The 12,497-nt window shown below is 36.4% G+C and overlaps 1 protein-coding gene across 1 annotated transcript in view; it reads right to left on the reverse strand.

Annotated features, from left to right (window-relative positions):
* Positions 1-12,497, reverse strand: part of LOC108686906 — a 273,422-nt gene that overhangs the window by 21,939 nt on the left and 238,986 nt on the right. The window contains exons 8-11 of the mRNA XM_018192414.1: positions 5,327-5,455; positions 5,103-5,218; positions 3,345-3,567; positions 1,545-1,679 (exon numbers count right to left, since the gene is read on the reverse strand). Coding sequence (XP_018047903.1) covers positions 1,545-1,679; positions 3,345-3,567; positions 5,103-5,218; positions 5,327-5,455 — 603 coding nt within the window. The remainder of the gene's footprint in view (positions 1-1,544; positions 1,680-3,344; positions 3,568-5,102; positions 5,219-5,326; positions 5,456-12,497) is intronic.

Raw genomic sequence — 12,497 nt, forward strand, 5'->3', positions numbered from 1 at the left:
ATATAAATTAATCTATTTCTGTGATTATATAATCTGAAAGTAAATTAACGTTACACTAAGTAGTTATAGTCTGAGTCAAATGTATTAAATTTGACTCAAATCAAATTTATTATTTATTATTTACTATTTAGTTCAATTAAACTATTTAGTTAAATTATTATTACTGACAATATTAACAATAAGTAGTAATAAATAAAAATAATTAATTAAACTTGTATCAAATTTAATACAATTTTTTGAGTTAAGTTGTTTAACTCTATTGTGTTCTTTAAATTAATAATATATTGAGGAGTAGTGTAAGAATCGGCTCTAAAGAAGTGATAAAAATAACTTAAATTATGTATAATTTGGCATTATGAATTTAAGAATAGTATAGTTTCATACTTTCTCAAATCAAAAGTCAAAAGAAATCACAAATAAATATAATTTAGAAAATTAATGATCTTTAAAGAAAGATTCAAAAAATTAAATATCACAAAATCGTCTAATTTTTATTCAAATTAATAGACTTCAGTTCAATGTATAAAATAAAGAAGCTAAATAATAGGAATAATTAAATCTGCCAAATTTTTATTAAAGAATTGATCGAAGAATCAAGAGGTATAGCTTTGGCAATTTGTGCCCATCTACTTCTGTATTAGTTTCCGTAACGCCGCGCGGCAACGATGGAACGGTTTCAGATAACTACCATTCCGTTTGTCCTCTGTGACATCTTTTCAGTCGAATATGTACCGAGTAACGCATGGAATGCATGAGAGAGAGAGAGAGAGAGAGAGAGAGGGAGTCGCGCTACAGCCATCTTTCATACTTTGACTTCCGGCGAGATGAGTATGAGGTATCGCTTTGCATGGTACCGTCTAGTTCTCGGATGGAGACGGATGATGGATCTACCGGAGCTGTTTTATGATTACGTGCCCGACGATCTTTCGTTGCTTCCTTGGCATCGCAACGGCACTGGCTCCTATTTCGCGCGTCAGTTCAGCCGGTGTCTCGTGATACGTGCCCGAGGTATAATGAATAATCCTCAAGGTACACTACGTGCATACCAAGGAAAAAGACTGTGCGTTAATATCAAAACAAAAGCCTGTAAGGACTAAGAAAAAGTTGCGACAAAATTCGCTTCAGGATTGCTGTTTAATTAAAAACATAAAGCAATAAGATGTAAGCGAATCGGCCAATTATGATAGAGAATGAAGATTATTGTTTTACGTTTTCTACTGTAACTAATGGCTAATTCACTTACTACTTACGTCTTCTACTGTCTTAGGTTTTTCTTTGTGTTTCCAGTTTAACCGATCCGTATGTCTTAATATGTACGTTTGTGTTTCTGCGAGCAGAAATTAGCGTTTAGAAACTAATCTCCATTCTGACGTAGAGTCCAAGGAGACTTAACCGATTCTTGGCTTTAATCTGGCACCGCGCGTGTTTTCGAGTTGCCGTGGGATCTCAAAATTTACCAACTCAAATTACGATGCATTACCTACAAACCGGTACGATGGTATCTCTCTAATGACCGCTCTAATAACCAAGGGGAATTTACTTACTTATCCTGACTTGCGAGTTCCCGCGGGAGCCACTGCGCCGGACTGCAAATCTTCTCCAAGGAGTTGGTGGTATCCAGCGTCCCGCTTTCCGGCGAACCGTCGAATATCTCGATCGTCGACTGACAGGACTGTGCGCTGTAAAATCGATAGCGGGAATATATCTATCAGTGGATTTTACGACGGACCTCATGCGCGCTATCAAAATTCGTCGTCCCGTAGCAGGAAAATTCACCGTCGATACATCAATTGTAAATTCTCGTGTAGAGAATTTTGAAGGATGTAGCGATCTAATGCGCTTTTCACAGAGAAACGAAAAAAAAAACTTGGAATTCTAAAAAAAAGTATATGTGTTAAATGTATTATTACACCGATTTCCTCGCCTGTCAATTTCTCTTTTAATCTGGAGGAAAGATTGAAAGCTTTTTGGAAACGTTACATCCGATATTTGTTCCGGGATAATCTGTAAATGTATCATCCGAACCAAAATATTCGAGTGCTGCGTTTTCGTTTGCTCTAATCGCCTCACAGACGCCGCGTCTGCGGAAAGTAAGCTACAAATCCGACACGGATGCCGCTATTACGCGCATGGGAAAAAAAAAGGAATGAGTGAGTGAGTGAGAGAGAAAGGGGGGGGGGAGAGAGAGAGAGAGAGAGAGAGAGAGAGAGAGAGAGAGAGAGAGAGACACGGAGGAGGATTTGGTAGGTGAGAGATGGACGATATTCCCCGTGCTCGGAGATACTTTCTCGGTTCACCTGGCGCTCGGATTTACAATATTCCGTTCAAAATTCATGCTACCTTCAATAAAGCCCTCCGTTCTGCGTCTCGTAAGTACGCGCGCGCGCGCACTCACACATCTTCCACCGGTTATATGGGATAGCGGCTTCGAAGCCCGACAGTGGAGCGTTCGTATATGATGTCGAGAGGGTTGTCGGAGATACGACTCGTCGTCGTCGTCGTTGGTTCCGAGAGTAGTTTCATCTCTTTGCCGCGGCATGTTCCGTTTCCACGAACACGTACATAACACGTCTCCGAAGATTCAGATACGCGTTCCGCATGTCGTTGGCGTAGCATGCGCATGATAATTGAAAATCCCAGGGATGCGGACCCGCCGGTGTATCCTCGCGTGATTTAACGCTACTTTCCGCGACTACGCGCCGCGACGAGTCTCGGGGTGGTTTCCTTCTCCATCCCCATTCTGGCGCCATTTCAATAAGTTACGCAAGTTGCTACTAACTGTGAAATAAGAGTCTCGCGCAGACGTAACAGCACGATTGCGGAATAATGTTTCTTTCATGTTCTTAGATATTCTTAGATATTCCAAAGTTTCATGACAGATTTCTCAGATTTATGAATATTAATCAATATTGACATTTCACTCTGATTTACGAGAATACAGAATAATATTACTTCACACGTAATAAAAGTGTATATCGGAACTTATGGCGCTTGACTATTCAATAGTACAAACCACCGACCGTTTTTACCGTGCTTTACTATCACGAATTCAACGTTACGTGTACAACCCGCTGCGGATTTGTAGGGATTTGCCAGATCAAAAGTGGTGAACAATCGTTTGCGAGAAACGCAATTCCACATATACACGTTGTGTTCTCCATTACATGACTACAGTTTTCACCGGTTTGTTCGGTTCACGTTAGAGAAACATGTCGAACGAATAGACACGAAGAGAACGGCGTGGAAGTAAAGAAGGATATGGTTTTTCACCTTCTAAGACCGCAGTCACACGTGCGTTTCAATGTGTGACTTGAAGGTTCGTGACGGTGGGCGAATCAGGTTACCTGAGGTTGTAACTGGCTATGGAAACGTGTCCAGTGTCGTAAGCACGGCCACGCAGTAAAAGCTTGCACGTCGTGGACTTGGGTTTGCCCCTGGTATCATGGTGGCCGGCTCGGACCTTCTCGCCGCTCACCTCGAGGTCGCAGCTGCTGGTCACGGTACCTTGGTCCTTGCGATGGTCATGGAGGTCGCGATTGTTGTAGTTATTAAACTTCATCAAATCAACTGAAAGATCGGAGAGCTACATAAGCTTTGCTAATAGTTTATGATCAAGCTATGATATTAGTTGTCTGTGAACAGGAACATATATGAAGAAAACTAGAATATACTAAAAAAGTCTATAATATGTCTGCAATATGTCTATCAAATTTATTTTGTTTATTATATTGATACAATATTCGTAAATATTATCAAATGTAATAATAATAATAATATATTACATTGATGTAAATATTATAGGAAAGTCGCCGACATACTACTTTATTTTTAGACAATATTTCTTAAACAAAAGATAAAAAATAGAACTTTAAAAAATAAGAACTTTAATAAATAAAACAAATTAAAAAGTGTCTTTTATCAGACAATATAAGCAGTTTTTATAATACTTTTTTCTAATACTTTTTTATAATACTTTATTTTATAATACTTTATAATAGTTTTTATAATACTTTTTTTTATATTGTTTACAATTTTACAATAATTAATTTTTTCGCAAGATAAGCAAAAAATGAGGATCTGAAAAAATGGATTCCAAACTACACAGTGTATTCTTATTCTTTTTTTCTTATAGAAATTATCTATATAAAGTACCTACAAATGAACATAAGATTTTTCAGAATCTCTTCACTTCGTCAGAAAACATTTTTAAATTATATATATATTAAATTATATACATATTTACTTTATGCTGTTCTGCAAGATGCAAATAAGTGACACAATAGTTTTTCAAGAATTTTTCCGTATTGCCTTCAGTGCCAATAGAATTATTCGACACTATAAAGCAATGTTATAGAGATTAAGTTAGTTCATAATCTGTTTTACAGACAGGTGTGGCGATTTACGCTGCATCCTAATTTTAAATTTAAAATCATATTATGAATAAACTAAGAGAAAAAATAGTATAAATAAAATTGATTTATGAAATTACAAGCATTTAAGACGACGTAATATTGTCAATAATTATAGTTACTATTATTTAGACTACGCAATTTTTTGAAAGAAAATCGTAAGAATTTTATTTTCGCATTCGTAGAATTCGTTTTTAATTGGTATAGATTTGGTATAGAAAACTACAAATACGAATTATGAGTTTGTACTTCTTTAATTAATTAAACAAATGATTTTATTAATGTTAATAAATTGTAATAGTTAGTTTCTGAAAAATAAGGGAGTGTCGTTTTAGGAGACCTATGTCAGTATCGGTGACTTTCCTCTATCAAATGTAATAACAATAACCGTAATTAGAAAAATAAGATAATATTTAGAAAAGTAAAATAGATGTTTAGTTGATTTTGATTATATTTTGTGATTACCTCAACATTTAATTAAAATTATTTATTAAAGCTTTTAAATGCTTGATTATTATTTAAAAGCTTGATTATTATTAGTAGACCTTTTTTTTTAGTAGAATCTAAATTATTTCAAATCTTTTATTATCATTTTTTATTAAAGTTTAGTAGAAATATATTAAAAGTGTATAAGTACTAGATTTACTCGATGCGATGATTTACGCTAGAGATATGCTTTCTCTTATTACTTACGAGTTTTATTCGTGCTATCGGTGGCAATCGTCGTTGGAGCTTCCGTCGTCACTTCAATAAAACTCAGTGTCGCGACGAAGCCATTATAATCGAAGGGCGATACTTCGGGACCAGTTCTGTAAAATGAATATTTCTGAAGGCATAAGATAAGATACTTAAATCGATTGAGAACTCGAAACCGATCGATCTCATCTGTCCTGTTGATAAAGAGATGCGTTTCTCACCTAAATTCAACGAGGAGTTCTTGACCTTCGTATACCAGCGTCGTCTTCTCCTTGCCACAGAGCATCTTCAACAACGGACTTGACGTGGTTGGACCAGAGTAAACGGCGATGTAATCGCTGGTGCAATGGCTGCAACGAGAATAGAAGTGCTTCCGTATAAGATGACTATGCATCCGGGGCGGTTTAAGGACTTCCTTCGTCTTTCCGTATAAACGGAATAAACGCCGGTAAAGCGATAGGTGGATGGGAAAGGTGGAGCGAAGGGTAGGGCAAAGGGTAAGAGACTATCGAAAACGGTTGAGAATCGGTGTACCGATTTATCAGAGAGTTCACGAGGATGAACTCGATTCGAAGGGGTAAGTCCGTGGAAGTTTCGCCATTAAGAAAATATCCAATATTACCAGCAAGGCAGAAGCGGCTGTGCCGAATTACCGCGATGGGATAGCGTGATTTATTTTACGAGGGAACTTCATCGCCGTACGCTTCGCAGGGACGATCCCTCACAGCTGGGATCACGAAAATGCGATTTTAATAATGTGGCCAATTAGGGGTCATCGCGTGGCTTTACGAAGAAGATTGCCCGTGCCTCCGGATTACTATGTAGAGTGATGATTAAAAGCGGTCTCCTCGTAATTATCGTCGACAGTATTATACGATGTGCTCTGTTATTGACAAATAATCAGCCTGAAGATAATTGCTGGTCTTCTATTAAAAAACTTTAGATATTAGACCTAATATCTGTAGATGAAATCCCTTTTTTTTTCTTTAATATAAATTAATTGCAAGAGTTTGAAAATACATGGTCTCTAAATCGGAATCAATGGATAATCACTGATTGGCACAACAGTGCCAAATATGCCACTGTTAATTAATGAATGAAATGTGGTATCCCTAACCTATAGCGAACCTTGCTTCGGTATATAAGTATAGCGCATTCAACGTATATGATATTATAAGATTAGAATTACAATATACTAGAACGTGTAAATATCGATATTTTAACTATTCAAACTTCTTTTCTTTTATATATGAATTTTATATTTTTTTTTATAGTTGAATTTTACTGATTATTCAGTGCCAAATGTGCTAATATAATATGCTGATAATTCAGTACCAAGTATGCCACACTCAGTAAATTATGAGTATTCACTGATTGAGATTTAGAGAGTATACATTATAAATATTATTCGTTTTTTTGTATATCGCAGTATTTATATTGTATAAAAAATTTATTAATGAAAAATTGGAAAACCTAAGTAAAATTAAACTTTTATTTTTATTGTAATTTTTATGTTTAAGCTGTACTTAATATTCCTCGAGAGATTGTAGGAAAGATAGTCCTTTAAAATTTGAATACGGATGCAAATGAATTTCATGGTGAATATTAATCAGAATATAGCTCTTGGTTCATCATCGTTATTATTACAAGTTTGTGCCGCGAGAGCGACAATGTAAAATATTCGATAGTGATATTCGCCAAGATTCTGAAGTAGCCGTTCTAAACACGTAACAGGTGCTTCAGAAACTTTTCTCATAATTCTAATTAATTATCTCAAAGTACGAGCGTGAAGAAATTAATGGGAAAACTTCGTTGCTCACGGTTCGATTTTGCCAGCTGAATTTTGCAGTTAAAATGAAATTCCATACCTCAAAGTCTCGTGATCTCATCTCAGATATACTATCCCGAACTGTGTTGACCTTTCCTTCCCGCCCAAGATGCACGATACTTAACTTTAATCGCGTGCAACATGGATTGTGGATCAATTGCAATATATTGTATGCTACACGCGATTAGTTCTCGATCTAATAACCATTGGATCGTGATCTCTTTGTGCTACTTCGATTATTACTAGATTCAAGTTTTTTTACAAATTTGTTTCATTAAATATATTTTTAATCGATGCGTTACTAATCGGTACATTTTTAAAATAATTTTTCCGCAATTTAATTTACAGAATCCGGTTACAACTGCTATATTTCTCGCAATGATATTAAAACAGGATTTTTCTTGTTTTTTTTTTCTCTTTCTCGCTTTCTATCTATCTATCTACCTCTCTATTTCTCTTTCAAACACTCTTACACGCAAACTTGTCGCTCTCGATAAATTAGATCCCACCCCTCGAATCCACGAACAATGAACAGGCCGTAATTATTTTCATTAGGAGATAGCCGAGGGAAAAGCGGGCTGTCGCGTTGGTCGGGAACGGATCGTTGCCGCGGAAATAGCTCTGTACGTCATTTTCTACCCGAGCGGTTCGAACACCAGAAAATCGGATTCCTCCAGCCCCATTTCGCGCGAGGCTCGCGTCGTCGAGCCATCGGATGGAGCATAAAAGAAACGGGAAAGCTTCCGCCCATCCGGACAGCGGTATCCCGTATTGTACCGTACCGGTAAAATGCGTTACAAAATGCCCCCGAGATAACGCCCTGCAGCATAAATCCCCGTCGAAGTAAATTAAAAATCTACTCGACCCCGTCAATCCACTCTCCATCACGAAATTCTCATCCGGGTATCTCGTTTTGCATCGTACGGTGCAAATATATGGTTTTTATGCAAATTTTCTGAATTTTCGTCTCGCGTCGCGAGAATATTTCCGTTTGCTAAATCAGACCTCCTCGCGCTAAATAGCCACGTCGAGATTGCCGATGCGCAACGGTTCGGACGGATGCGCGAAATCCGAGAGAAAACGAAAAATAAAAAAAAAAAATAAAAAAAAAACAAGCGATACAACGCGTCGGAAAATGCGTTATTCCGAAACTTTGTCATTCTGAAACATCGTTTCTGCGCGATATTTGAGCGAGCGAGCCGCGGAGTTCCGATAAATCGCGGTATTGAAATCGAATGAATACATACTAGTTTGAAAAAATGTGGGATTTCGAATTTTTTTCCATTTCGTAAATGTGGAAAAAAAAGTTTAATTTTCTCATAGATTCACTCATATGTTTTCGGGGAATTTTTGATTCTTCGTTTGCGTGAGTTTTCGGGTATTTTTCGCATACTATTTAATTTTCTTGGAAATATGACATTGTTTCACTCTCTCGTATTTCCAATTTTGAGATCACAATTTTTGCGAGATTTTAAGTGTACGTTCATTCGCGCGAGAAGGAGTATCGAAGAATTAAATGCGAAAGAACGTTCTTTAGCAGCGCGACGGAGTGGCATAAAGTTCCGCAGAACATTTTATCCTCATTAATGGCGCCTTTGGAAACATAATAGCGGTTCGCTGAAAACCGCTTTCGCTGCTCGCTTTGGCCTCCTCAACACGTTGATTATAAAGTGATTAAGGAGTAAAATCCGAGTGCAATGGGGTAACAAGATGTTCGTGTGGCAAAAGAACTCCACGATGATTAGAATGATTCTATTAATTAAACATAGCTGCGATCTCACACGTTTATAAGGGCTATCGTCGATAATGTTGTCCTTTGTGTATGCGACAATTAAAACTATATACATTATAAAGAAACGCAACACGTAATTTTAATGTAATTTTATATTTAGTTCACTCTTTTTGCTAATGAACTTTTGTATAAGTACTTTTGATTATGACGATTCATGTTGGAAGTATGTATAATGTACGATTAAAATTAAAATCTGATCGGAGAGAAATTAATATAAAATTGATATTGCCCATTATCGCACTAATCAACCAAGTACGTATTCACTTATTTATAATTACAGAGGATGTATATCGCAAACAGATGCAACACGTATCGCATGTAGCTATGAGAAACTTGGAATCGATTTTCTTTGCAACACCTCCAACAACTTTGTAAAAGAGTAATGATATGCAAGACGTACAAGCGTATACCACGAAATGCAATGGAAGGATCCATTGCTGAACGACTAAAAACTGCTTTCGAGGGAGCACCGTTGCGGTTCATTATACAACCAGAGTTACCCTTTCGGGAAACGATGACGACAATGACGACAGCGGAGAGAAAAACCTTGGCAATAGCAAAACCCATTTCTTGCAGTTTGACTCTCCTTGATTTTATTCATTCCACGACCTTGCCTCTCCACAATCCATCGTCTTGGGTTCTTTCTTCGCGGAATTTAAGGTGCGCAGACAGATTCACGAACGGCCAGGGTATATGTTAATCCGGTTGAGATTACATCGTCGTAAAGGCGTCGAGCCGTAATTCCCGTCTTTCCACGAGAAGAAGTGCGACAGGTCTGAAAGCAGCCTTTATAAGGAGGTATCTTGCCTCACCCTCGTGCCTCGGCACGATTCTTCAGCAGCCTTGCCATATTGAGTTGCGACGAGAGAAAAGTGAACCTGGTTACGTTTCCGTCGCAATCCGGAGTACCATAATATTTCTGCAATTCGCAGCTCCTTTTCGAGCGAGTGATAATTAAGGCGCCCTCCTCCTTTGTAATGGACATTAATAAATTACCATGACGTTACAAAGGACAGGTGTGCACGAAGTTAAATGCCAGAGCGGCCGTTGTCGTGCCGTTAATCATCGTTGAGAGAAGAAGAAAATGCAGTGCGAAGATTAACACACCGGTTTAATTAAGATTCGCAGAGTGAACGATTCATTGCGACAAATGTATTTAGAAAAGCATGCTTTTACAGCGCGATATTTCTACATTTTTCTGTGTTTCGCTGAGAAATTTTTTTTTCGACGAGCAGTTTAAAAAAAAAGAAATATATATATATATACATATATATATATATTTATAAATTCACACAAAATTATTTTAGCAGCTAAAGATCTAGCTTGACTGTTTAAGGTTCTTATTTCCTAAATCGTTTACGTAGTCACATAATAAAGTCTTATAGAATTATACTTAGTATCGCTGAGAAAATTTTGACATTTATTCTATTAGTTTCATTAAATAAAAATAAACAATAAATTCAAGGGTAATGAGAATCAAAGCAGACAGAGGTGCCCAATGATTCAATTATAAAATTTTAATTACACTCTATTATACAATATCTTCTTTATTTTGAACGTTTCGGAATCTTCTTTAAAGTTACATACGATCTTAACTCATTTTCGTTGAACGATCCGTCAAGAGTGAGTCACTATCAGGTTTCCCAATTATAGTGAATTCTATAATATACAAAATATGGAGTTAAAAATAATTTAAACTAATAAAAAAACCAAAAGTACTCACCTCAAACGGAAAATCCAACATGTCACGAAGCTTTGTCAATTTAAATTAACAAATTGTTGATATTTAATTTTGAATGTATTAATTAGCCACATTAAAAGAGACTAAATATTTCCGATTGTATTGTCTAGATAATCGATTACATCTCTTATTAACCTTGAATTAATTGTTTATTTTTATTTGAAGATTAAAAGGTCGTTTCAAAATTTTATAGTTTATCAAATATCTATTTATAATTCTTTATTTGTTTCAAATTTGGAATTATATATTATATATATATATTACCGCATTATAAACACGTTATATTTTTATACTTTTCGGTGCAGCGATACGAAAGCAACACGTGCAGTTTTTGCATTATTCGAATCGAATTTTTTTTTTATAAAAAAGCAGAAACGACCAACCCACGCGTGTTGTTTTAAAGGGTGCGCTACTGGAAACGATTGCGCGGGGAGTTGTAACAAATGCAATTACGGTAATAATCCCGCGGTAGAGGCAATAACACCGTACGCAGTTGCATTAGATGTGCCGGTACGCGGGCAAATGCCACGTTTATATTACGCAATCAGAATAGCGCCAGCAGATATCGTATGTAACTGTGTGTAACTAATGCAGTACTATATGCGCTATGCGATATTAATGCACCGCCAGATCCAATTTACTGCTATTAATGCGGCATAGATACGTCGCCATTTCGCAGCCATCTTGGGCGCGATGAAATCTGAAATCAAGTATTCGACATAATACTTCAACTGCGGTGGTGTCAGGTAATTATGGTAAAACATGGTCGTGAATCCATTAACTATGTTGATTGGAGATGATTGTGCATCGTCATCCTATGTGCGACGTAGACTATACGCGTCATGTCGAGTTGTCCACCGAAGTTCTATCTCTCACTGAAAACGACAGACATAGTATTGTGTTCTATTCTATTTTATTATCTGCCGGAAGAAAATGTAACTCAATAATTGAATTCAATTTCAAGTTCGTCATTTAATTGTCTCTGCCATTCTGAAGAAAATATTGACAATTAGGAGCGCGATCGAGTATAAATCGACGAGCAATTATGGCGGTGATAAAATGGGTGATGATGTTATCGAATTGCCATAAACATTGCTCTTTCTCCCCAATAGACTCGTGAAATCAATAGTTAATTGCTAACTGCTCGTTGCTTAGTTAATAATAAAAATGTGAGAAATCAGTATGTAAATAAGAAATATCAAATACATAGAGAAATGAGGAGGACTATCGAGATTGTAGAATGAACGAACATTTAATTTAGGTATACCTACCGCAGAAAAAATACTCTGCGAACGCAATCGCGTAGAAAAAAGATATTCGTTTCAGTAGATGGATCGATAATTCCACGGCTCAAAACTCCTGTGACATGTCGGTTCATTGCTTCATCGGCTTTTCTCCCGTCTGTGGTAATCCAAAAGAGATGTAAGACTCAGAGGAATTGGTAATATAGTAATAACGTCCTTTTCTCTTGTAATCAGCAATAAGAGAAAAAAGGAGAAAGCAGTCAGTGTTCTAGAAAATAGATGTCCGCCTGTTATCCAGATTAGCATTGTTCCCCCTTTTATCGTTACCATAAAATAGTCTTAAGTTCCTTTCACTCTATTACCAAGTCGATGTTGCGAGAAACTAGAGAAAACAGACTGGCCCGTTTCGTTTATTTCGACTATCAAATCGAGCAGAGATTTATTTGCTATGTGACAAGTAGATTCGATCGCGCGCATCCAAGGCGAATCTCTCGCATGATAAAATAATATGTAATATGCGTAAAATCGAGAAGTAAATTATATCTTTCCTATTACAATTTTAAGCACATAATTCCAAAAGAAGTAATATGAGTTATCAGATTTAGAATACAAGTTTAGTTTGATACCAATTAATAGAATTTAGATATGCGGTTTTTGTTTAAACGTTTTATTAGAAGAAACTTTTTGAATCCTTTATCAGGACATATTTATTTATAATTTTTTTACATATATAATTTTCCAACATTGAGAATGATCTAGTCGAAACGTATACTTTTCATATATATAT

Source organism: Atta colombica, unplaced genomic scaffold (assembly GCF_001594045.1).
Source record: "Atta colombica isolate Treedump-2 unplaced genomic scaffold, Acol1.0 scaffold198, whole genome shotgun sequence".
Lineage (NCBI taxonomy): Eukaryota > Metazoa > Arthropoda > Insecta > Hymenoptera > Formicidae > Atta > Atta colombica.